This window comes from Zosterops lateralis (assembly GCF_965231275.1).
Source record: "Zosterops lateralis genome assembly, chromosome: 14".
Taxonomy (NCBI): domain Eukaryota; kingdom Metazoa; phylum Chordata; class Aves; order Passeriformes; family Zosteropidae; genus Zosterops; species Zosterops lateralis.
The window spans coordinates 4296684-4324152 of NC_139774.1; the positions used below are offsets into that span (position 1 = coordinate 4296684).

Here is a 27469-nt window from a genome sequence, read left to right on the forward strand (position 1 = left end):
AGCGGCAGGAGACCCGCCCCGGCCGGCAGCGAGCCGGGCCGCCGCCGCAGCGCCATGAAGATCAAGGATGCCAAGAAGCCGTGTAAGGCCGGGCCGGGGGAGGGGGCGCGGGGCGGTGGCCATCCATGGATCCCGGAGGTGCCCGCAGAGACACGTCTCGCTCCTGTGCGTCCCTCTGAGCGAGGGGTCGGGGTGCAGGTGATCCTCAGTGCTGGCGGCGGACGGACTAGAATAGAAAGTGATATAATCAGTTTCCTGGGGATGGGTGCTGTGTTTGGTGAAGATGGCACTTAACCACTGTGCTGAACATCTGCGCAGGTGGCTGCAGCTGCTACAGTTTGGTTTTTTAAGGGATAATCAATTTCTAATTCTTTTCAGAATAATTACTAATATCTGGATAGAGCTCTTTCATTCAAATACGCTGAATGCTCCTCTTTAATGATCACAGCTGTAATGATATTTCTTACTGTATGTTATTCTGGAGTGCCATGTTTGTTTTGGAGGACGAAAACCATGGTTTAGACTCAGGTGAATATAAACAAAATGCCTGAAGATTACAGCTACTTCTTGGGAAGAGATATTTGGGTTGAGCATGATTAATCTACACGCAGTTGATGTGCTTTCAGTGCAACAGATGCACGGCTGTGCAAGGCAACACACCTGTCAAGCTCATACAGGTGTGCCATACAATTACTGCTCCGCTGAGTTTAGCATCTTTGTCTTTGCCATAATACTTAAAGACTTACTTTCAGAGTGAGTTATTTTATAGAAAAGATGGCCAAATTTCTTGGCCTCGTGTTGTTGATACAGCGTGACTCGCTAGTGAACAGCATGCAGCTAAATTCGGATATTGGAAGTCGATGTTTGAAATTCATATTTTGAGCAGCCCAAAAGGAAGAAAATCACCAAACGTTTGACACAGGAAATATTAGCATAGTTCTAGAAATAGCTATGAAAGCTTTGAAAGTACGTTGTTTCCTGTGGTCTGTTGGGGAAACTCTAAATATGCATCTTGTAGCACACAATTAACCATCACCTCTTGTTAGTGCCAGTGTGTGGAAATTGCTGAAATGACTATAATGGTGTTTATGAAGAGCAGAGTTCAGGCAGCATTCTTTTCCCCTGGTATAATATTAAGAAATCTCATCAAGACAGCTGTAGCTGGCTGTAAAATGTTACAGTGGTTTGATAATTGAAATGGGGAGACTATGGTTGCTCCTGCTGTAGAAACCTGCTAATTTCAGGACTCTTTCTGCTGGACCTCAAAGCCTTGTTTTCTGTAGTGGAGGATTTAAGCCTTGTGGTTAAATATCAGTGTAAATGTTATCAAGAAGTTTTAACTGCTCCAATATGCTGAAGTTGTAGTAACGCTCTTCCAGTTCTTGAATTTGAACTTTGATCTTGGTTTCATGATGGGAATTAGAAACAGTTGGAACTGCATAAGCAGGATGGGAAGGATACAACGTCAGTCTACGTTGTTTATTTCTTCTTGACTCTTGAACACACTTTGGAGCTGGTGGCTTTTTAAAAGATGATAGCACAGAGTTTCTTAGGCAGTGAACTTTAGACTCAATCAGCAGATTTCTGCTCATGGTTAATCACATTGAGCTGAATGTTTGAAGAGGACCAGATCCACAGAAACCCTGAAGACTGAAATTGATGTTCAGGGTCTCTGGTACCCAAATAATGCCACTTTTAGATTGTTTACAAATCATTTGGCTGAGACACTTGTAGACACTTTTCGACACAATTGCTGAGTGTACATTCCTTAGACCAAGTGAGTACCTGATTATCTGTGACAGAGCCAAATGTGCTTTTGGGGAAAAATGAATAAGTGTTCCTTAACTTAAGAGCCTCTGAAGTAGAATTGAGTAGATTGCTTTAGTCTATCTGTACTTTTATCTGTGATGTTTGGCATCAGGAAGGAAGGCTTCGTTGCAGTGACTGGCATGAGAGAGGTGAGGGCAAAATGGAGACACCAAACCAGTTCAGAGTTCCTGATGTGGGTACATTGCCTAGACGTGCTTGTGTGGTCCTCCCTTCCAGGTCTTCACCTGACTAGTGCTGTCACTAATTTGATGGAGTAAACACTGTGAGAAACAGCAGAATTTCTGGAACGTGGCTTCTGAGATTGGTGTCTTGAAAGAGGCTAGTAAAGGGCCATTTAGATCTCATCTGCTGATGATGAGAGGAGCCAAGCATTTTAAAGGAAGATAAGAGAAATTCAAATCAGGAAAACTTTGTACTGAGTGGCAGTGGAAGCTCCAGAGGTCGTGGAGTCTTAAGGATTTTTGAAAAACTTGTGAGCCTCAGAGTGTTGACTGGACAAAGCCGTAGCTGACCTCATCTGGTGTGGGCAGTTTTCCTGCTGGTGTGACGGAGAGGTCAGAGCAGAGGACCTCCAGAGGAACCTCCCAGGCAGCACTTGCGTGATAGCTCCAGTGAGGAAATGCCCATGGGGAAGAATGGCTGGTAATTTCCAAGAAAATTTGCAAAGGTTGTTTGTGGGTTGAGATGATAAATTTGAGAGCAGCAAGTGTTACAGAAGTGGTGCTATGTGGGATCTGCCCAAGGGGAAGAGAGCAGGAATTCATTCAGAGAGAGCTGTGCATGTTGGCGGGGAAGGCGGGAGCGCTGTGCCAGCAGGCTGTGCTCTCCAGGGGAGCTGGAGCCCTTCCCTTTGGCTCTGGAGTGTAACCAGTGCTGAAGGAGGGGCTGAGACTTCGAGCATTTGATACACTGTGTATGTTACTTCTTGCAGTTTGTTCCTTTTGATTGTTCATTGAAACTAGCCTGAGAACAAATGCCTGCATTTCCCTTGAGGCGATTAGAGACACACTAATATATGAATGTACATAGCTGAGATTTGAAAAACCCCGCATCAGTATAAAAGAAAAATGAAAACTTCAAGTTTATTTTCTCCAATGTGGTTCTGTGGATGCATGTAATAGTTGGGGACACATGGAGGGATCAGTGTAGTAAAATTGATGAAAAATTCATTTGTGTTGATGGAGAATCCCTTATAAATAGATGGATTTTCTTTTTTCCAATGGATTTTGCTGCATAGTTTTTTTGGTATCCTAGCATTTTCTTACTAGTCCTTGAAAGCTGATTATTAGCCCGTAGCAGATGTTACAGGCTCTCACTTGATTGCAGTTGAAAAATGTATTTCTAATAATGGATTAATACTGCCAGGAACAGTGTATACGAAAAGAGTCATACACAGTGCATCTTTAAGTGTTAAATTATGCCTCTGCATTTTGTATCTCACCATAATAACACCTATCCCCAAAGAGACCGCTGCTGAAATGTCAACAAAATTACCAGAATGAGCAAGAAGGAGGAAGCTGAAAGCAGTGATATTTTCTTGTGTTAAGCTTTATGTGGTACCCACTTGTAGAAGTGATCAAGCCCATGAAGAGCAGTTACAGTAATTGCCCATTACCACCTGTCCTCCCACTGTAAACGGGGCTGTTCCGGAGCGTGATTAAAGGTGCCTGAGTGGGAGTTTGCAGAGCGTGGTGGAGTTTTCCCACAAGGAAAATGGGAGGATATGCCAGGGTGTGTCAGATACATTTAATTTGCATGTTAATTCTGTCCAGCCCAATTGTATTTTCAGCTGGACTTGGGATATTTGAACCAAAAGCCTGTTACACAACTTGTTAAGGAGAGAAAATCTCCAGTGTCTCAAAGACTAAGGACACTTAAGTGCAGTTTTGCTCTGTAGAGGCTCATAGGCCATTTAGGTTGGTGTTCATGGGCACAGCAAAGGCGTTTTTCTGCCCAGCCCTCAGGTTAATCCCATTTAATTTAGCAGTTCAGCAGGCTTTGGTGTGTTTTCTCTTAATTTGTCCCATTGCTCACATTAGCTGCCTTAGCCCCCCCAGCTGATTTAGCTGTTAAAATTTGCCATCAGGTTTTACTTTGTTGCATGGATGTTTTTGGGAAATGCTGGAAGTGTAAGAATGGGTGAACATGAACAGAAGAAAATGCTTTTGGAGAAACTGCAGGATGTGTTTAGTTTATGTGTTTATAAACACTGTGTAACAGTTCAGTATAACTTTCTAATAGTTGTTTGCCTTGTCAGTATTCAGATAAGAATGGGATCAAGGTTAGTTTTGTTATCAAAGGCTACATGCTGAGCTGAATTAGATAAGGTTTGGGCATCAGAACTGATGATACTGCATACTTTCATAAAGATCTGTTGCAGTGTTGGCAGAAGTAAGTTTTAAGTTTTTGTGGATTTCATGATCATTTTCCTTTCCTGCATTTTAAGGCTGTGTAACATAATGAACTTTGGCACCCTTTGGGAGTTGTTCCCCAAGCCACTTTTGTACTTGGAGTGCAACAGCGTTATTTCATAATGCATAAACTGTCTTACAGAGATGACACAAAATGTGGTAGGCTGTTCTTTGCTGCCATTGACAGCTGTGAATTTATATTTTTCCCCGTGGTGCCAAGCTCCTAGCTTGAATTAGGAGTTAGCTACTCTTCTTTGAAGGTTGATTCTTGTTAATTTATGCAGGATTGACCCAGAATGTTACTTTATCTTACAGGGAAAATGAAGTATTTCAAAGGTGTTTGTGTTTCAAATATTTCATTACATGCATAGGAAAGAGGTTGACAGGAATCTGTTTCTCAGTTGTTAAAAGTGAAATACAAATAGAACATGGAACTGAGGAATCTTAGTAAGGCGGGAGTAGTTCAGTCTTGGAGTGTGTACATCCGGCAGCTTTGGATCCAGAAGGGGTGTACAAAATCAGAATACAAGTGTAAAGTCTGGGTGGGAAGCTTCAAAGGTCCCCTGAAGAACCCATGGGAAAGGCAAACACTTCAACCTTTGTGCTTGCATTGACAAGCCAGACATATCTGTAATCATTTCATTTGGCATATAAAGACCTTATATGATAAGATATAAGTAACCTTAAGACTGGTGGCAGTGACTGCACACAACAGGAACTTGAGAAGTGCAGACACAAGAGAATGAGGCTTCCTGGTACCTCTGCCTCTTCCCTGTCCCTATCTGCACATACCCTGTATCTCTGAAGATTAATAAGGTTTAAGTAACAAGCAGCAGCTACACCAGCATGGGTTTTCTTACTCAGCAGAACTGCTCCATCATTACGTGACCACAGCACTCTTCCCTTGTGGGAAGTGCTTTTCTAATTGCAGGAAGCAGTTCTAGGGAATCCTTTTAAAGATCATATTTTTTTCAGTTGTGAGCAGGTTGCCCCTCAGAGCTGTCTTCACAGCATGAACTGAGCATTCTGTTGCTTTATTGCAAGGGTTCCTGATTGCTGTGTCTAGGTGGGGACCACAGTGGCTCCTGGCAGAGCTGGGGAGTGAAAGAAAATCTGGATTTGTAATTAAGGAGGTTCTGTATTGTGGTATTCCACTTGGTGTCCTGAAGATAGTTAAATTTGGTGTGAAGTATCACATTAAACACCATATGGGTTTTGACTTCCCAGTTAGTGTTCTACTTCATGTATCTGTCTCTCCTTGGATAATAAATATCTGTATTTTGTGTATTCTTAAATAGAGCCTGCCCTGACTTCCTAAAAGCAGATTGTGTGTTTTTGAAAGAGTTTTACACATTTTATGCAAGGCAGCTGGGCTTGTAAAATAAAAAACTGGGATTCTTACTTTTCCTTTTTTCAAATTGTTGCTGACCACTGCAGAGAGGAGCTGAACTTTGAAAAGTTGGGCCCTGGATTTGTTGTGTGAATAGCAGTTAAATTCTCAGCAAGGAATATTTTTGAGCTGTGCATCACTTTTTGTGGAATATTCCTGGGAATAACAATCAAGAGGAAGAGCTGAAAAAATCTTTTAATGAGCTAATCCCCGCAGAGTTGTGGAAAAGAGTTCAGTTTTAGTGCAGGGGAATTAACTCTCTTTATGGAGTGAAGCTGTGGAATGATAGTTACAGTTGTGCAAGCCTTCAAACTTAGTATCCGCAGACCTGTGAGCTTAAAAAAGGTTATGTAATAGACACTGGCCTCATCCAGACATCTTTCTGTAACTATGACTGCTGAAAGGATCAAGCTCATGTCTGGGGATATTTTTTCCTAAAGGTTTTGCTGCTAGCATTCTGCTCCTGAATCTCTCAGAGAAGCATGACCCACAAATACAAATATAAAAATAACTTTTACAGAGTAGTGTATGTATCCCTGCATCCAAATGTGATGCATCCTGAGCCAAGATCTACCCTAAGCAAACCTGCAGCAGTAAGACGAAGAAGGTTCACAAGGTTTCCATGTTGTGTCCATGTTCAGTTACATTCAAATTTGGTAAAATCAGTGTATTACAACTATTTAAAGGCATCTCAGGCATAGATAAATCTTGTATCCTTGCAGTCCCAACTGATAGTGCCCTTGCCATTTGTGTGTATGTGGATCCTCTTCTGTCTTTGGAAAACAAAATGGCTTTCATTTTCTTGGCTGCACCTGTAATAAAATCTGTATAAATCAATCAGGAGTGGCTTGCATGCACAAAGACCCTTGTGTAACACCTTCTTGCTGGTAGAAGGACTAAGTTAACAGTACGTGGGCCCAGTTGCTTGTCAGAACTCCTCCACCTTGCAAATGAAACTTGAGCAATGTACTTGCCAGCCAAATCTTGACAAATTTTCAATAGAAAAATGGAAAACTTCCTGGGGCTTGTCACAGAGGTGAAAACACAGAGGTGAAAACTGGCCTATTTCTTCAGTTTCAAAATCTGTAAATGGCTGTCAAGATCACTCAGTTAACCCAGAAAACTGATCATGTACAGCATGATCCTGTAAATGTGGACTAAATGTACAGTTCAGCTGTTCTTGTTTTTTCCTTGGTGTACAAGATCCATAAACCTTAAGACTTACAGAGGCGTGACTAATGCTGTATTTGCAAAAGCTTTTTGGATCATTTAACATGGGATGAAGTGGATCTTCTGACAAACAGGCATGACTTGCACCAAATCATCCTTAAACTCATCACATGAACTTTCAGCTGTTCCCCCTCTTTCCTGTTTTGGAGGATGAGATCCCAGTTATTCACTAGGGCTGCTGAAGGGAGGAATCCAGGTAGTGCTTGGGTTGGTGTGTCCTGGTTAAATTCTTCATGGGTTGGATTGACTTCTACAGGTATCAACTGCCCTGCTTCACTTTTGTTCTTGTGACATCATTCACACCAAGAGGCTGAAACTTGGTGAGGTCACTTTATAAATCCTCAGCTAATTGTGGTCAAACAGTAAGATGATAAATGTTCTCATATCCAGAATCTCAGGGAGAAGAAGACTGGCATGCAGTCACAAACTCAGTTCATGTGTGTCTCTATGCTTAGTCTTATGCTTAGCCCTCAGTTTTATAGAAGAGACCAGGTTTATAGAACTTCTCCATCTCCACTTGAAGCTAGATTTTGCTCACAGAATTTACTTTAGTGTATAAACTTTGGTTTTCAAAGTAAGATAACCAACTAATTTTTTTTGTTACTATCTGACAATATTCTCTTGATGCTCATTTCTGAAAGTTGAGGCATCATCAAAGTTTCTTTTCTTCTGAACTTTAGCACTCAATAAATGAACTGACATTCAGCCAGCCTTGCCTAAATATATTAAAATATTTTGGTAGGTCATTCTTCTCAAGGATAGATCCCACTGGTAATGTAAATACAGTGTAATTGCATCTTGCTCATGATAAGCATATTAACATCTTTCTGGTTTTGTTCCTGAATTTCATGCTTCTGTAAGATAAATTACATCTGAAGAAATAAATTGGAACACTAAAAAAGAAAAAAAAAAAAAAAAAAAAAAAAAAAAGAGGAAGCAAAACCAAGCAAGTTTTAATGTCAATTAGGAAATAGAATAGGAGCTTCCCAGCTGGGTATCCAGGATCTTTTTTAAACATAAAAATTAAGTTTTAAATACTGTTTCTGAGAAGTGGGAAAGCTCTCAGTTGAAGATACTGTCTTTCCTGTAAGGTTTCTGAGTATCTGTTTCACCGCACTTAGGAATATTTATTGATACAGGCATATTCAAATTTTGGTCCTGCATGTCATAGATGAAATCCCTTTTAGGAGCTGCAGTCATCCTACATAAGGGGCAAGGGCAAAGCATTTGTGGTTTAGTATTGTTATTTTGTAGTACAGAAATTCTCTCTTCTTAGCCAAGGTACCAAAAAAACCCAAAAAACAGAACCTAAATTCAGTAATACTAATTTTCTCTTTGGCTTGCGCTTTTTAATAGGACATTTTGTTATCCCTTTAACTTCAAGAGATAGAAATTGGGCATCTTAACTTGGAGGTGTCAGTTTTTAAAGTGTACGCATATAAATTAAAGCTTTCCTCTCAACAACGACATTATGTGAGGGACTGTTAGAGGAGGAGGAGTACCTGGCCTGCCCCTGTTGTCAGCTGTAATGTGTAACCTGCTTTCTTCAAGTGTGCCCTGCAGTGTTTGTGCTGAACCACGTCAGAGCTGTTATTTTAGAAGTGAAGGTTATTTTAATCCTTCGTTCTCAATGGAAAAAAAAGGGATTGAATTTTGTTCATGAGGTGGTCTGAAAGATAGGATATAGTTTGGGGAGTTTTTAGTTCAGCTTTCCAAGCACCTTACAGCATTTCAATGTGTAGAGTTGCTCATTTCTCCATTTGTACCTGAGGCCAGAGAGATATTTAAGGTCATGTAATTGAAATGAGCACTAGTTCTTTTTTCCTGTGAGGTTTGTTGAAAAGTACAGCTCAGGTTCAGTCTTCAGCTGCATGTATGGCTTTTGTTCTTCAACAAACCTAATGGCTCATTCTTATACCTTCACAGCTTTCCCATGGTTTGGCATGGACATTGGGGGAACGTTGGTCAAACTTGCCTACTTTGAACCTATTGACATCACTGCAGAGGAGGAGCAGGAGGAGGTGGAAAGCCTGAAGAGCATCCGCAAATACCTGACTTCCAACGTAGCCTACGGGTCCACTGGCATTCGGGACGTCCACCTGGAGCTGAAAGACTTAACCATCTTTGCTCGGAGGGGAAACTTGCACTTTATTCGGTTCCCAACTCATGATTTGCCTACCTTTATCCAGATGGGAAGAAATAAAAACTTCTCCACACTACACACGGTGCTCTGTGCCACCGGCGGTGGCGCGTACAAGTTCGAGGAAGATTTTCGCACAGTAGGTAGCCTGGCTGGCCTCTGCCTGAGGCTGCTGCTAAAAGCATTGCTGCTGATGGCTTAAAATAATCTGTATTTTGAAAAAATTCTTGAAAGCTCTAATATTTTTCAGTACAAATTGTATTAAGTATGGTGGGAAGTTACAGCTTTCCTGGAATCCACAGCACCTGTTAATTGTCCTCCTGCTTTAGGAGAGAACAGCAGCTTAAATATCACGTGCAGAACTGTGGAAGAACTGTAGAGAGCCTTAAGCCCCACAGAATTTCTGACCTGTGGTTTTCCTATGATCCTTGGGAGTGTTAATGAACATAGTATGATGCCACTGAGCTTTTTATGTGCTGATACCTTAGAAATTACTGTTTTAACTTGTAAGCTTGGGGAGGAACCCCACAAACCTTGAACAAATTTGCAGATGTGAGTTCCACCAAGATGACACTCAGTGGGGCCTCTAGGGTATTTGATAACCTTTTTCTTAATTTAACTTGATGAAAAATGTTGTTAATTTTTCAATGGAGTCATATCTTAGTATCTCAGAAGTGATCTTTGAGCTTACCAAAGCAGATACTTACACTGCATCTCTCTTCTTGATTCAGGTCTGAGATCTGGGTTTACACTCAGATTAACTTGCTAATCTTTGTATTAAGAATTTAGCTCTCAATTCTTTGTTGGCTTTATAGTGGCGTTGAATTCCTGAGCTAGTCACATGAGATAGCTTCTTAAAAGTTGGGCAGTACAAACATAGTCATAAATTTGTAGCACATTTGTGTAATGTTAGAACATGTTGCCACAGTCTTTTTTTCTGTCTTAACACAGATTGGAAACCTCCAGCTGCACAAACTGGATGAGCTTGACTGCCTTGTCAAAGGCTTACTGTACATAGACTCTGTCAGCTTCAATGGCCAGGCAGAGTGCTATTATTTTGAAAATGCCTCAGATCCCGAGAGATGCCAAAAGATGCCTTTTAACCTGGATGATCCATACCCGTTGCTGGTTGTTAACATTGGTTCAGGAGTCAGTATTTTATCAGTCCATTCCAAAGACAACTACAAAAGAGTAACTGGATCAAGGTAATTTAAAAACCTACCTTGGGGTTGTTACTCTATGGGGCAATGACGTAAGAATCTTTCATGTGAGGAAATGCTGTTTAAGAGCAACTGTTTTTTTGTGTCCTTAGTCTAGGTGGAGGGACCTTTCTTGGGTTATGCAGTTTGCTAACAGGCTGTGAAAGTTTTGAAGAAGCTCTGGAGATGGCATCCAAAGGAGACAGCACACACGCTGACAAGCTGGTTCGGGATATTTATGGAGGAGACTATGAAAGATTTGGTTTGCCAGGATGGGCTGTAGCATCCAGGTAAGCAGAAGTCTCTTTGTGGGTTCTTTTGTTGGTTTGGGAAGCTTTAAAAAGAAGATTAAACTATTCATGCAGAGAGTGCTGCTTTTTTGCAAGGTTTTATTGTAGTCAAGTTAGATTTTTATGCTAAAAGTGTGTCTCCTCAGCTCTCCCAGAGATTTAAAGCCTCATGCAAGCGCAGGCGCCTGCTCGGTTGATATTGAAGAAACTTCCTGAGGTATTTCGTGCACAGATTTGTGTGAGTCAGAGGGAACACAAGGTGATCTCAGGAGCAGCAGGAACAGAGTGCAGAAGTGGTGTGGTACAACCCTGCAGGCAGCTAACTCCACATAGCCACTCAGGCACTCCCTCCAGTGAGGCAGGGGAGAGAGCTGGGAGGAAAGAAATAAAATTGATGGGTTGAGATAAAGAGTGTTTAACAGGCCAGAAATGGAACAGAGCAGAATGGTCCCCTCACAACTCCCTGTGCACCCCCATTGTGCTGACTGGTGGCGTGGGGTGGGGTGAGGAGCAGAAAAGGCCTTGACTGTGTGCAGGCCTTGCTCAGCAGTAACAAAAGCATCCCTGTGTTATCAACAGTTTCCAGCACAAATCTGAAACACAGCTCCATAGTAGGTACAATGAAGAGAATTAACTATGCCAACTAAGACCAGCACACAGCTACTAGGAAGGAAATTAATTTTGTCCCAGTCAAAACTAGTACAAGACGGGGAAAAAGTACCAATTTCTTTTGGATTTACTGGAGTCTTTTAGTAGAGCCATTGTCTAGAGGGAAGGTCAGTGGGAGATGGCTTTTGTGTTGCTCTTACAGTGGAGCAATTCCTAATTTTATTTGGTAACGTGGTTGTCACTACAGACACCTGATGTAATGTTTTAACTACTTTTCTCACTGGTGAGGGTTGTTGAACACAAGCAGTTTGCACCATGAGAGTGAATGTCATTGTCAATGACAGAGGACTTCCGTCATAGCTGCACATGTTACTTCCATTGGGGAATATTATTGATGATATTACAGGTTCACTACCCTTACAAAAGATAAGAAAAATAAACTCTGCAAGCGAAACTAATATGTACGTAAGAGTGTTCATTAAATCTTTGCTGTTATTCTGTAGTGAGTCATAATTCATGGCAACTTAATTGTTCTCCCTCTCCTGCCACCTGAGTCCAAGGCTCTTGAGAGCCCATATGCTGAGAGGTTTTAATATGTGCAAACTTCACACTTTAGTCAATACATTTTAACCTGCTTTATGTTGGTGCTTTTGCTTCTCATTTGCTTTTTAAGATCCTTAACAGCTTTAATGGCTTTTTGAGTTTTAGAATAATCAGGATTCCTGTTCTCCAAACTGATTTACATCTGGCACAGAATCCTTGGTGGTAAAATATCACACGTAGCTATGGGTTCTTTTCTTTTGTGCTATGCATGGTCAGGGAAGTGCCATTCTGATTCACAACTCTTCATTTGTGCAACCTAAATTGCATTCTGTCAGCTGTTTTATTTTGTTTCAAAGGGTTGTGTTCCATCATAAAATCATTCAATTTGTCTCTGGTTTTCTTCTACTTTTGAGAATGGAAGAATGGATAGGTGTTTATGAGGAAGCAAGCATGAGAAGTGGAGGATTTGCCAGTCAAACAGTGACTTAATTTACAGTGACTGGATTTGCAGAGTAGTTTTCTGTGAAGAATAAGACTGTTTTACTGTAGGTGGTTCTTCATTGAAGTCAACAATCTGAACAAAAATATTTTGCTGGGAGGCTGTTATTTTGTAACACAATTGACTGTGAAGGAATAAATACAGATGTAATGTCAAATTGCTGTATTTAATACACACTTAAAAAGCAAAAACATGAGACAGATTCTGTTACCTATGTCATACATAAAAAACCATTCTGAAATGATTTCAAATGCACATGAATCACTTTGTATCTCATGGCCATTTCTCCTGTTCTAGTTTTGGGAACATGATCTACAAAGAGAAGAGGGAGTCTGTCAGTAAAGAAGATCTTGCAAGAGCCATATTGGTTACCATCACCAATAACATTGGCTCTATTGCCCGGATGTGTGCAGTAAATGAGGTAAAAGCTTCTGACAATGAAATGGTCCATCTACAGCTCTGTTATGTGTCTTCACATGAAATGGATGCTAAAATGGTGTATAATGTTAAACCTTTTCATACATTCTCAAATGAAATGGGGAACTTCATGTAGTAGCTTTGGGTTGGGCTTACAATCACCCTGTTTTAGCAAGGGGACTTCAAGTCCTTCACCACAACATCCTGTGCTTACCTGCAGGCTTTGGGCTCCATTCTTTAACAAAGCTCCTCATGAGGTACTCTCTCCATTGGCAAAGATATCCTTGTCCCACTTCTCCAGAGACAGTCAAAATATTCTGAAGCAATTCCTGGTACTTCAACCACGGAACAGTTGGGGTTGCAAAGGACCCTTGGAGATCGTGTAGTCCAACTCCCCTGCCAAGGCAGGGTCACCTAGGGAATGTACCCAGCCCTGAAACATGGACTCAGAGACAAACTATGGACTCTGTGCTTGGAGCTGTCAAAATACATGATTTGAGCAACTGCAGCATTTAAGTTGCTGAAAGTCCTGCTTTGAGTAGTGCATAATGTTGGCCTCCAGCAGTTTCTCCAGGCTGAAATTATTCTCTGATCAAAGCCTTGTTTCTAGTTAAACATTACTTTTAATTTTTTCTAGCTCTTGAGACTTAAAAATTGCTTTGACACCTCTCATCTTGCTGGTTGATACAGAGGAGGTTTCCTGCCATCTTCTGTTTCTCAAAGTTTAAAAAAGTACCAGTATGTGTTCAGTGTTAGTGTGGACAGCCAAGAAGCTGTGGAAGAATACTGAATTTAGCCATAGAAGATATGAGTGTCTGAGCAGCACAGATTTCTTCCTTTATTTTCAACAAACTTGGGATAAAATTATCTTTAGTAACAGCTTTCTTGGAGGTGACTGTGGGTAACTGAATTTAGAGCTCTGCATAAAATTTTTGGATGTGATTGTCTCAGAAGTACCAACAGCTCTGTTAGCTGCAGTAGCCCTCCTTTTGCTTAGGAGCCAGATTAATTATATTTTCTGGTTTTAATACTGCAACTTCTCCCTCAGTTTCACTATCTTTCTCTCATGTCTGTCTTGGAGAAGAAAGGTAATTTTGTATGTGTTTAGTTAGTTTAGGCTTTTTGCTTTATGGCAAAGCTTAATAACAAAAGAGTTAAAATGAAGGTGAAGTTGAAAGTACATTCTACTTGTCTCAGACAAATGTATGCAATTTATGTTTAAGGGTGGAAGTAAATGAGGACAAATCAGGACTTGTAAACTGCACAAACTAGCTTTATTCCAAGGGGGTTTTGGTCTAATTCCAACTATGTCCCAGAACTACAAACCATAAGAAATAGCTGTTAGGGATACACAAACTAGTACCTTGAACTGATGTATAAAGATGAAGTAAATGTAATTATTTTGACTTCCTGCAGTAGACCAGAATTATGTTTTTGTGCCTTAACTATGTGTCTGCTTTGTCTTCACTGGGAATTAATCAACATGGTTAAAAACCAGTTGCATATAAGACATTTAACTACAGGTTGAATTGTCATGTTAGTTACTGTAATAACTTGGATATGATCATTTAATGCAATTAAGTGCTTTTTTTAAGCACTGTGCTAAGGACTAACACAATTAGATTTTCTTTGGTCCTTCCCCTCGTGTCATTAAACCAGTGTTTAATATTTTCTCTTAATGCTGGATTTACTTGAGTTAATGGGGAATATTAAATGATTTTCCCTGTTTTACATTTGACTTGATTAAAATTCACACAGCTCACTTGCAGTGTTCAGCTCTTAGCCTGATGTCAGGCTGAGGTATGCTGGGGTCTGAAGATGAAAGGAGCATCTGTCATGTCTTACTGCCTTCGGCTTCTTTACAGTGCTGCCTTGTTGCATATGGATCAAGCAGCATTGTACAGGGCTATGAAGGCATTGAGTCTTCTCTACCAAACAGAAGTATCTTTATTTAATTTCACTTTTAGCTGGGCTCTTTCTTTGGCGTAATTGCTGAATATGCTCACTTAATTTGAAACACAAATGCTACTTGTCTGTAAATTAAGTCCTTTAATTCTCAAGGGTTGCACCTTTTTTCCTTTTCCCCAAGTATGCCGTGTTTTAAATTTTTAAACCATGTTTTAATTGTGGCTTGTTTGTTTTTTGTGGTTTTTCTCCTTGCTTGAGACAGTCTTCCCTTTCATAGCTTTATTTTTCAAAGCTGTGTTAAACAATGAAAAGACTTAATCCTTAGCTGTTTTTCTTCTTTTTTTTTCTTTTCAGAAAATAAACAGAGTTGTGTTTGTTGGCAACTTTTTGCGTGTGAATACTTTGTCAATGAAGCTTCTTGCATATGCACTGGATTACTGGTCAAAAGGCCAGCTAAAGGCCTTGTTCCTAGAACATGAGGTATGCTGTGGCTCATTTATCTGTGTGTATTGTTTCACCATATATCAGAAATGCCTCCATTGAGTAGCTCTCATGTGTGATATCCTGAGGCACCAAGTGCTCAGTAAATATTAGAAATAAGAGGAGGTTTGTCTTGCTGAATTGGTTCTCTGGGAACAGTTCTCTGCCAGGGAAGTACTTCTGTCACTTTGGGGTATCTCAGTTCATGCTGTGGATGTTAGGAGAGGGACAAGAAAATGTTAAACTCTGTGCGAAGGGTCACCAGTCTTCCTTGGGTTTGGGTGGAAACAAGAGTAAGCATTGTGTTTCAAAGAGTGCAGAAATGTAAAGCTTGGCCCTTTGAAACACTTCCATTGTTCTCTGCTGAGCTTGAGCAATGTCTTCAAAGTGCAGACTGCTTTGACAAGGCCTGTTTTCATTCCACCACAGACCCCTCAGAGCTGTTGCAGTGATTTTATGCTTTGAGAATAACCTGCTTTTGTGCAGCTTCTGCCATCTAGATCAGTATGCAGTGCTGAGAGCTTTGACCTGTTTTGGTTAAAATACAGGCAGTACTTAATTACCGGTGCAACTGTTGCTGACTTGTAACTTCTGGGCAGTGGGTTGTCAATTTTTGTCCTCAGTTTCTTGGTCTGAAAATACAACAGCATTCCATCTGTTCCCTTCAGTTGATTCTCACAACTCTTTTCTTTTATTGCTCATCCCAGGACTGGCAGTCTGTCCTGATGTCCACAATAACAGTGGAATGGTTCCTTGTTAGTTCTACCCTCTTCAGATGTTTTTTTATGAATTTTAAACTCTTACATTTGGTCAAGTGTATATTCCAAACACTTGAATCCCTCTTAGTTATAGGGAGGGGGAAGATTTCACTCCACTGGGGAAAAATAATGCAACAAGAGAACGTGGTTCTTTGCATGCAGGTAGGTAAACAGTCCAAAAGTGTGATTTGTGGATAGGTCAAGGAATTTTTCACTTGTACTATAGGGATAATGTTGCAATGGGTATTGAAGGCTTTTTAGCAAGCAAAAGAGGCAGCCTCTTTAGGAAGAAGAAACCAAACCTGATTTCCATGCTTTAGGAATCACTGATACCTGTCTTAGAGGTCCTGCAGTGTATGGTGAGGCTTGGCAGGAAACCTCCTAAAATTAACCTAGATAAGGATAAAATGCTTGTTTCACAAAGCCTTAAATAATAACTATGAAATATTATATATTAAAAGTGTATAGTGTTCTTTCTGTGGCATTTATCCATCAGATGATTGTTGTCACTAAAATGTGATTACTGCAGAATTTAATACCCTACTTAAACTTGATTTTTTTTTTTTTTTTTTAACAGGGATACTTTGGAGCTGTGGGTGCTCTGCTTGGGCTGCCAAATTTCAGTTGAGATACCAGATGTCACTACACTGAACTATTTTCCACCTTGAACAACACTTGTTTATGTCAATGGGAATTAAATCTGGGGAGGGGAGAAGAAAATAGCTGATTTTCTGTGTCTCTTTTTAAGAAGTGATGAAGCTACTGAGTATTGCTGTTGTAAGGAACGGGGTTTCACTCTGCTGGGCATTGGCAAGTGAACTGTTTGTGGCTGTTATTTATGTTCTTTGGTACGTGTAGCCAGTAGTGAACTTCTAATATGCAATACATCCTCTGAAAACAGCTTTCCGGAAATTCCAGAAAAAAACCAATGCCAAACCCTTAAGTGCTCAGGATGCAAATATTGCAGGTTTCTTCCCAAGGCGTTAGGCCCATCAGTTTTATATATAATCAGTGAGTGAAACTTTGTTTTCATTAGTCCTACTGTTACTATGAGCACAAGTTTTATGTATACTTACAGAAAACAAGACAGCAAGGTACTATTGACACGATGAGGAAACTGTAGACAATTGCTTCCCACAGTAAATGCAGTTTTTTGGGGTTTTTTTTGTGTAATGGAAATAAAATTAATGCTTTAATTTCCAGTGGGAAGAATAGAAACACAAAGAATCAGCCAAAGCACCAGATTAAGCATTTGATATTTGAATGTTTCATGAAGATACCTTAATTTATTGGAAGATTCAGCTGGTATTTTGGGAAGATTCCTCTGTCTTTGATTGAATTTGGAAAAGAGTTCAGTGATCAATGAAGGCAGGTTTTGGGGGGAAGATTTTTTTATTTTTTGAGGACATGACTTCCAAAATGCCTTCTGGATTACTTCCCCCCCCCCCCCCGCCCCGCCATAAGTTCTGCCATCATGAATCATAAAGCCTGAGAGAATTGGAGAAATCCTTATAAAATAGACTAATTACGGGACCTCATAATTCTGATGCTTTGGCTTATTTCTGTGGAGGTTTGGAAAAACTTTTGCCCCATCCTACTAATTTGAAATTGTGATTTCCCTGTAATTTTGTAAGAGTTGATCAGAGTTCAAGTAGATCTTGGAGTTTAAAGGTTACTTTTGGATTTGGAAGTTTGTTTTTGGAAGGTGAGGACAGCATCAGAGTTTGTATTGCAGCAGCAAATGGACCAATATTTAATGCACTTGCAATATGGAACCATTCATCAAATTGTGGCCTTGGGATAAAATCCGTACTCTGGAACTGATTTTTGGGGTTTTATGTAGACTTTTAAAATTTACAGTTGCGATTATTATGGTAACTTCAGTCCTGAATCCAGGGCACGAGATCTTAAACTTACAGGACTCTTATACAGTCAGTAGCTGTATGACTTTTTGTGGACTAAAGAGCTACCCAATTTTGTGATATTTTCATGTTAAATTTATTTCCTGTAAGTGCATGAGGAGCAACCAGACTCAAACACATTCATATCTCGGGGTTTAAGGTTTTAAAAAACTGATTGCTCGAGTATTCCACAGCGTGGCTATGTTGTATTTACAGATACATCCCTCTATGTGTTAGAAACCCTTGTGCTATTTTCAGTCTTTTCTTTCTCAAAATTCAAAGCCCCAAACTAACATCATAGGTTTTTGCTTTTACAATTTGCTGTGATCCTTTAAGAGTACAGTACCTTAGAGTAGGCAACTCATTAAGTGCAATGCTAATCATAAATGCGGTTCCATTTATTGTTGCTTTTCCTGGTATTTGTACTACATTTCCATTGTGCTTGCTTTGATGTTTCACTATAGACATAAACAACTAAAAATTACACTCACAGTTCAGCTGATCTAAAGCTAAATCAGAGCACTTCAGAAAGTAAGTGAATACAGTTTTTATAGAATGTCTTTAGAAATGCTGTAAACTGTTCCTTTTGAGTTAGGATTGACTATCAAAAGTAACCTTTATTTGGTTATGAAACTGTGTAAAAACTCAATTTTCTGAATGTTCTGGCAGCCTGCTGAAAATTTTGCAAACTAACTGCATATTTTACTTGCAAAGGGTGCTTTAGGAGACATACTACAGCTCCATTAGAAACAGTTCCTTTAGACCATGTTTATTGCTAAATCATTTGTGATACTGAGGATCCTCTTGAAACAGTAGTTAGAAGCTACTTGTATATTTAACCAAAAGCACATATAGAAGATGATTACCTAATACCCATAGTTAATTAAACCAATTGAAGTTGATGTGACCTACCATACATTTTTTAAGTAAACTGTACAGAGTTACAAAATAAGCAAATGGAGTAATTCTTGAATAGCTGTACTGTATAGAAACTACTGTGAGAATCAAAAAGTATGCCCTACCTCTGTTTATTTCCCTTGAGCTTTGAAAAAAATTGGCTTCCTGTTGCTAATTTCATCAGCACAATTGTTACTTCATTACAAGAGCAACCACAGCAGTTGTCAAGCCCTACTGTAAAGCCCAGGGGTGCTGTATTTAAGCCACATCTTTGGGTTTCATCTCATTTTTTGTCAGCTTAGTACTTGTTATTAGTCTCCAAAGATTGACTCTACCAGCAGGAGAAATGATAGGCATCACAAATAGTTGCAAGATAAGCCTTAATATCTTGTCTTCTAAATTCTCTTGTAAACAGGTTGAAAAGGTTTGTTTCTTTTCTATGAATCACTGAAGTAAGTTGCTTTTTCCTGATACAGTCTGTTTTTACTTTCACCCTTGCCATTTCTTTTCCTCAGAGCTAATTGGTTGAAGCAGCTTTAGGGTGGATTGATTCAGTGTGATGTACTACAGTAGAGAAAATTTGGGGTTTTCTCAGGACTACTGTTGTCTTGTCAAGTGGAACCACTTTCTAGAGGAAAGTTCTGTGATAGTTCTTGAAAGTAAAATGTAAGACCCATTTTGAATGTGTAATCATTTGCAGCTCAGTCAGCCATGTGAGTGCCTTTTAATTTTTTCCTATAATGCCAATTTTATGGTACTGGGACTTTATCCATGAGGTTTCCTAACCAATACTACTTACCAGAGAAAGGCAGGTAATTTTATTGGCCATGGAGATGATCCCTTTAATCCAGTGTAGCAAGAGATACCAGGAAAACATCATCAGGTTTCTGGCTTCCTGTGCCTGTAGCCCTTAATCTTGGGGTAATGATTTTGCATTTCTTGGTCTTATCCCTCCATCTTGGTCCTTTCAAGTATTATGCACAGTTTTATTGTAGCAGCATCTCCCTAAAAATCATGCAAGTTTATAGTGAGATAAGTACTGTTTATTTCTGGGTAGAGAAGTTCAATCCTAGGTGAAGTTATTCCAAGCTATTTAAACATAACCACTTGGACCTTTCCGAGTCTGTTTGGGTAATTGCTGTTTGAATGAAAGGGGAACTCCTACAATACATCTTGAATATTTAACAGGCTGGAATTCAAACATCCTCAGTGTTTTTTACTGAACCGAGCAGAGGTTTCAATACAAACAGTTTTTCATTCTTTTTAGTAAAGCCTTGATGCAGTTAAGAGTTCAGAGAGAAGCTGCAGTGATACACCCTGTGTCTTAGTTTGCTCAGGATTTCCAAAGTGTGTTCAGGTGTCTGCCCTGCCTTTTGAAGATGTTTCCCTGTCAAGCCTGTGTGTGATTCTACCAGCAGGTGCTCATAATCAGGAGTTACAGGGTGGAAAGAAGAGAGACCAACCACATTGTCCCAATTAGCTTCAGCTGTGTATTCAAAAGCTCTGGCTTCTCCTGATGGATCATCTCCTCCTTCAGTGGTACTGTGACATTCCTCCTTGTGCTTCAGTTGGTAATATAGATGCAAGGTGCCTTTAAGGGCTGAAATACTCTTTGTCTCCACCCAGTATGGGTTTTCAGGAAATACCTGCTTCCAGATCAGTTGAAATAACTTCTCATTTCTGAGTATTTCAAAACCACAATGCGGTTTTAACATTTGGAACTAATTAAAGGGTCTTTTATCTGGAGTAGATCTCTGCTAGATAAAGACCTAGATGGTGTCTTTCACATCCAGTCAATAATTTTCATTACTGAACAAATTTGTGGTCAACCTGATTTTAAATATCACTCTCACTGTAGACATTCTAGATATCCTGAGGAAGCAGTGAGTTCAGAGCAGAGGTGAAGGTCAATGTGGTTCTGTTGAGCTAGTTCTGGTCAGTTCTAGTTATAACAAGACTAATTCTTTCCCTTGTCACTTGGCCTTCTTATCTACATCTTTTTATGTAGGCTTAAAACCCATGTAATATGTAACAGAGCTTTGCTGAGGTTAAAAAGTGAGCCAGCATCAGTGGGTCAGCTTGGAAGTGTTTGAGCAAGGCCTGTAGGTCCCAGTGCAGAGCTGGGGACACACTGGGCACAGTTTCTGTTTGGATGTGGTATTTTTTTCATTTCCTGTTAATGCACAGTCAGAGGGGGTGGGCTTTGCAATCATTGTGGTTAAAATGGGAGAATTTAGTCCTCAGACATGACCATGGGAGATTAAAAAAAAAAATGCTTTTTCACAGTATAGAAGGATAATTCCTGCTTGAAGTTCTTTAAAATTTTACTGATGTATTCCAAAGTACATCACCAGTATTTTGTCAACTGTGGTAAAATTAGTAATTCTCTTAAGAGCAGTCTGCAGATAAGCCTGTTTTATTAGTTTCATTTACTTCACACATGGAAAGCATGTAAAGTATTCTTAAAAACACACTTTTGAAAACATCTCAGATGATGCTGTAATATGTCTGTAATTATTCATGTGCTAATGGAATATGTTTGAGCAATCTCAGTTTGCATAACTGAGTGACAAATCCTGCTCACTCTGTAGTTACTTGAGTGGATCATTCTTTTAAACTAATGAGCAAGATTTGGCCTCAAGGTCTTCTGCCTGGAGAACACAGTGATGTTACTTTGCATATTCCTGCTGGTGCTAAACATTTGTTGAAAATAAAGATTCTAAATAGAAATTGTAAATAAAATATTTATGGCCTGGTCCTTTTGACAGACTTAAATTTTATCATTTGCCAATACTTCTTGGCCTTATTTTGAGTTTCCCTTTTGGGTTTGTTGTTTGTTTTTTTTTTTTGTTTTTTTTTGACTGTGTGGACTGTGTTTGTTAATGTGACAAGTCATTGGCAGGTGTGGCTTCCTGTGCTGCTTTATGTAAGGCCCGTGGCACATCAGGAGACAGATGAGTTTTCATAGCTGGATTTCCATGTTATCCCTCATCCTGGTTTGTCACTGTAACTGTTTGCACAAATTGTGTCAAGTGAAACACAATTGGCATTTGTTCTCTGCTAAAACTTCAAAGAAAGTCAGTCACTACTGAAAGTGTTTAGGAAAGCTGTTGAAAAGTCAGAAATACCCATTTAAAGTAATTTTAAAATCTAAATGTGCTAATTAGTGTCACCTATAAAATGAACTGGAATAGAGTGTGCTGGTTGCTAATCTTTGCTATAAATTGCTGGCATTTCACAATTCGCATTTCTGGCATCGGTTTAAGAAATTGTAAATACAAGCTTTGGGAGGAGGTATATTAGTTTCAGATGGTGCATTATGAAAGACTAGTGAATTAGTATTTTGAGACATATTAAATTACAACATCTTGAACATGAAAATTAATGTGTTTGTGTTAGGGTATAGAGGGCTTTAGATAACCTGCACTTTTACATTCTTGAGTTTCGGCATTTTAGCAAACATTTAATTTTCCATTTCCTGTCTCGTCATACACAGGCCTTGTAATCACCCGATGCTGTCTTCAAGTATTTGTTTTAGTTAGCAAAGCAGAGAGGCAAATCTGTGACTTGTAAACCCTGGTAGGATGGAAGTTCTCTGAAGAGCCATTTGGTTAAGTTGCCTTATTCTATTACATTGCACTCATGGTATGTCTCTGCTTTCTTGTTTACTGTTCAGACACTGAAGATGTGATGTAAAAATATGTGCTACAAATTTTTCATCATAAATTACTCATGAATACCTTTGTGTCACCTGTTAAACAGCTCTTGTAAATGATGCCTTTATGCCATCTGTAATACAGCTCTTGTAAATTGTTTAAATTATTTTTTTTATAGATTCTCATTATTGAATGTACAGATTAGGTCCCTTTAATATGTCACTGAGTAAATTTGATTTGGGCCCAAATATAGACAATGCTGTAATTCATCCCATCAAAACTGTAAATAATTCTTTACTGCTTGTTTGCATGAGTGAAGTTTGGATTTCATTTGCTTTGTCATAAGCCAACTCCTCTGTCATGGGCCTACTTTTTACAGTTTATTTTCCTGGGTTTATTACCATTTGTTCTGTACGAATGTTGAAACAGTACTTTGTCTTTTCCTAATAAATAATTTGAGATTGTTCATTGTTTGCCTGCATTTGTGGGTTTTGTGTGAGGGATTTCTGGGTGTGTTCCTTTCCTTTGGCATCGTAAATTTCTGCAGCATTTGATACTGATGGTTGTTGCCGAGTGTCTTTAACTAAGGCAACGCGACTGCTGTGGTTTCATGCTCTTTCCTTCCTCTAATAAACTGACGATTCACAAGGTCCTGTTTTCAGAAACTGGATGTGCTAAACAGCACTGGTTTGCAGTGTTGAAGAATAAAGTGTGCTCTGGTGGAAGCATTGTAAGCTTTCCCCTTCCAAATTCACCTGCTGCTCCCTGCACATGGATGAGAACTCAGTGTCATGTTTTACTGAATAAAATACCTCATGTGCAAAGTGCAGGCCAGACATATAAACCAACTACTCCTCTCTTGGAACTGCCCTTTGCTTATGCTTTGAAATGCCAAATTCTGTCATCCTGAAGTTGCCCTAATTGGATCCTACCGGGCAGGAAGTTGAGGGGAGCATGTGGCACAGCAGCATCCTGGCAGTGCAGCTTGTGACAAGCTTGCTGTGTCAGGGATGGTCCTTCAGGGTTCTCTGCAAACATTTTATCCATCCAAACCACAAAGCTTTGCTTTAAACTGCCAGAAATGAAAATTCCCTTCCATGTTGTATCTCCAATGAGCTCTGCACCACAGTTAGGTGTTTTAGGGGAAGTGAGCAGCTGGGGAACACAAGTTCTTCACAAGTTTAGGGAGCTCTGATTTGTTCAATGTGCTTTTTTTAATGCAGAGATACCTCATGGAGGGAATTGCACTAGCCTTTTGTGGAAGCTGGTTTGCATTTCAGCCGGGGTCCTTAACTGCTGCTGGTGCAGCCCACGTGCAAGCTGAAGGGACAGGATAAGCTTTAAGCTTCATTTACTTCTGTTTTAGCTGGTGATCTGATTTTCTTTTTTTTTTTTTTCTTAAGAAGTTTGTATGAAACAAGTGACTTCCTCTAACTGTAAGACTATTCAAGCCAGCTGTATATGAATTTTTGTTGGACTCAAGAAATGCAAACCTCTAATTTAATAATACTTGTAACTTCCCTATTTTTAGAAATACGGATTAAAAATTAAGTTTGCCCTTAAATCCTGGAGTGGAACCCCCTGCTCTAAAGGCCTGTCTGTCTATCTACAGGTGTTCAGTAAGTATATCCACTTTCTGCCATTTTGGGGTACAATGCAGAAGTGTCCGGAAGTGCCAGGGTTGGTTGGCCCTGTTGTGCCATTCCCAGGCTGGAGGGAGCAGGCAGATGTCAACCAAAACCTACAGGTTTGTGAGTGCTGGTCAGCTTGGAGAGCCTCGTGCAATCCCTGACTGATGCAGGTTCCCCTCACTTTCCTGGAGGGGCTGTGTTACCTGGATCAAAGGTTGAGTCTTTCATAACCAGATATGTCCAGATATGTAAATCACTGAGCTGCCTCTAACGAAATCTGTTCATGCACTTTTTACATCCCAGGCTTTGGTCTGGTTTGTGGAGAGTAACTCACACCATTTGATAGACAGTAAAACTTCCCAGGGAAAATTCCCTTGTAGGGTGTACGAGGGTTCACAGCAGTGATGTGAGGAAAAGGCATCACTTTTCAGGGTTGGAGAGCTGCTCACAGGGTGGTGTGGGCAGTGCTGAGCCCTGGATGCCTCCCTCCCTGCTTCCCACCCAGCTGCTGATTCTCCTTTGTCCCCTGGTTAAGCAGAGACTTCAGTGAAGGATTTACCCTTCATGAGAGGCACACTACTGAGGTGCTGGTGTGCACAAACATCTGGGAGCAGAGGACAGAAGGGTAAGGGGGGAAAAGCACAACCCAGACCTACACTGAAGCCTCCACATGCTTTGTAAGATACCAGGGGAATTGCAAGTGTGCAGCACCTGGTAAAGTGATCTCTTTCCTGGCCATTTCTGGGGTATTTAATGGCAGCCAGGTTTTCAGACATTCACCATCCTCTGGAAACAGTGCTCTTTCCACCACTGCCTTTCCCAAGTCCCTTGTCCCAGAGCTGTTGGTGGGGGTGACCCGCAGGCAGGACCAGAGGTGCAGTTTGAGGCTGAGGCAACATCAGGAAAGGTGAGGCATTCCAAGAGCCTGAGATGTTTTGTTTGTAAAAAGAATCAACTGATCCTTTCCAGGCTCTGTAGCCATCATTTGCGTGAGATGTGTTGCTGACAGCTGGAGGGCTGCTCTCCCAGCTTTTCCTAATTAATCCCTTTACCTCTGGATAATCACCCCAGCTCTTTCTGGTATTTTTGGGGTCTTTGTCAGCTCAAACTGAGACCTGCAGAAGACAGGAAAATATTTGGGTCCTGATGTTCTCATATCCTTTGAGGATTAGGGTTTGATTCTGCTACCACAGGAAAACAGACAACATAGTGAAGGACAGACTGAGAAAAAACCTTCAGACAAACAGATATTCAGTCCTGCTACAGGGCAGTTGTAAAAAATGTGTTCCAGCTCCCACCAGGAATGTGTTAGAGATGTTGTAAGCATCTTTCACACCAAATACTGCTGCTCTTTGCTCTGAAGGGTGAGAATGGGACCTCTGGGGATCTCATAAGAGGGGTGTGATTTCAAGTTCTCCGTTTTCAGCTGCTTTTCTCCCTCACACTGGGACCTTGAAGAGGGGCAGAGATGCCAATGCAAACAGCTCTGCTGCCAGACCAAGAGAGGAGCTTTAGGCAAACACTGCAGTATGCAGGAGGCTCCCTGAGCTCACAGATATGGTTACAAAACACTCCACAGCATGTTCCAGCCTCAGACAATAATGTGGTATTTATTTTAAGCTGATTGGTGACAGTTCACTGGCTGTGGTTGCACTTCAGCTTCACGTCCATTTCCTCTGTAAGAACTAACAAACCCAAGATTAATCTTGACACGAAAATAACTGCTCATTTCCCTCCCAGGCTCTATAGGCACTATAGACTCTGCCGCAGGGCTGTGATTTCCCCCATAGGATCTACTTGGGTGAGTGGGAGTCCCCTCATGCCTGTAGCTCAGGACAGTGACACTGGATACTCCCCCCTATGGTTCTGTATCACACAGATATGGCACTTGGGAACATGGTTTAATGATGGGCTCATGGTGGGACTCAATAATCCAGAGGCACATGTATTTCTAATTTAGCTCCACATCTGCTAGAAGAAATGTTAAAAATATACAGTGATCCACTACAACCCAGGATGCTTTGTGTGAGATCTTTGTGTGAAATTACCCTTACTGTTACACTTTGGGACCCTTTTTCAAGTCTGCATGTCCTTACCATCATGTCCAATATTAATTTTATGTGCTGACCATCAGAGGCATTTAAACTTTGACCAAAACACATTTTTGAAGCCAACTCTCACATCAAAACTGGGGGGTTGTTTAACCAGCCCAGTAAACATACATGACTCCTAATAATCCCGCCACCTCTCCTATAGTTTTCCTGCTTTTGCTTCTTCAGTTTCCACCACTTTTGCAGGTAGTGACCAATACTGGGTACATGGGCCTGCAAATGTGTGATTCTGGGTGAAACTGAATCCAGGCTGGGTCAGCTTCAGGTCCTGCTTGTGGGGGTCCCTGCAGCACACCAGGTCCCTTTGAGTCACCAGCTCCTCCACAAACGTCCCTGTAACTTTTCAGGGAGAATCATTAAATATCTTGTGCAGAAAAAAAAACCCTCAAAGTTTCTTGATAAGCAGGAGTTTGATTGTGTTAATCCAAGTAATGTGTTTGCAAAAGGAGTGACAGCTTTAGCCCCAGTTCTGGAGTTCTACCTGAAAACTGGCGTGTGCCTTGTCTGTGCTTGCAGTGGTTGTGGTGGCTCTTCTGGAGCAAGGAAATCCCAATTTGCCTTGACCACCAACTAAGAGATCACCCATTAGTCAATGCTGAATCCTGCACCTCTGGTTTGTTCCAGGTGGGCTTTGCTGAAATCACTGAAGAACTGAACCTATCTCAGAACCATCCTAAGGTTATTTTTAAATATATTTGCTAAGCTTTATCCAACCTAGACAGTCCTCTGGGCCAGCTTGATCTGGGAGCATTTCCAGGGACACTGGGGGTTGTTGGGGCATCCCTGGGCTGTGCCCCCAGCCTGCAGCCCAGAGCAGCTGAGGGCAGAGGGGGCTGCACCTTGTGCTGGCCCTGGGGAACCTTTTCTACCACCAGCAGACATCCCTGCTCCATAATGATCCAGTAACACACTGGGTTTCTTGCTGGGGCAGGCTGGGGCAGCCCTGCAGGCTGTGTGAGCACAGGTGACCTGTGCTGCTGCTGCTGCTCGTGTTCCTGCTGGCAGCAAGCCCTGCACAACCTCAGTGGAAACAGCTCCAAAGCAAAGGTAGAGCCTTTGCTTCTGGAAGGTGGATCTGGCTCAGGGATTCCTTCAACACCACATCTGCTCATGAGAGGCAAAGTTGGGTTTCACACTTGGTGGGCTCTCGTGCCTAGGACATGCTGTTTAACCTAAAAAACACGTGTGATTTTAGTGTGATTTGATGGCACAGTAAGGCTTTTGGTCACTCCTCACAATATTTAATTAACACATCACTGGTCTCTAGTCACTGTAGTTATTGGAACGTATTTTTCTGAATCAGAGTGTGTCAACAAAATAGTAATATAAACATCACACTTGGAGCCTCCCTCTCAGCTGCTGCAGCTCACACTGATGGCAAGTGTTGCTGGAGTAGAAAAAAAATTTCCAGCATTTTTAGAGAGATTTCCTAACAGCCCTTTCAACAGATACGAAACTAGACATGTTGAAATAACACTTGTCACTTACATGTTTGTTTGAAATATGATTCTCATTTAGAGTATCATTCATGATTTCATTCAAATGCCTGTGTTCCCTGAAGAAATACGA

General features: G+C 40.7%; 1 protein-coding gene across 3 annotated transcripts; it reads left to right on the forward strand.

Moving 5' to 3' along the window:
- PANK3 (pantothenate kinase 3) lies at nucleotides 1–22626 on the forward strand. Of its 3 annotated transcripts, none has more exons than XM_083871669.1 (7): nucleotides 1–82; nucleotides 8788–9140; nucleotides 9953–10206; nucleotides 10314–10490; nucleotides 12439–12562; nucleotides 14821–14946; nucleotides 16282–22626. In XM_083871669.1, exons 1-7 carry the CDS (start codon nucleotides 55–57, stop codon nucleotides 16330–16332), a joined length of 1113 nt encoding a protein of 370 aa, XP_083727795.1. In that variant the 5' UTR covers nucleotides 1–54; the 3' UTR covers nucleotides 16333–22626. The 3 variants fall into 3 exon arrangements, with proteins under 3 accessions (XP_083727795.1, XP_083727794.1, XP_083727796.1); XM_083871668.1 differs by lacking the exon at nucleotides 1–82 and adding an exon at nucleotides 111–165; XM_083871670.1 differs by lacking the exon at nucleotides 1–82 and adding an exon at nucleotides 113–198.
- The last annotated feature ends 4843 nt before the right edge of the window (nucleotides 22627–27469 follow it).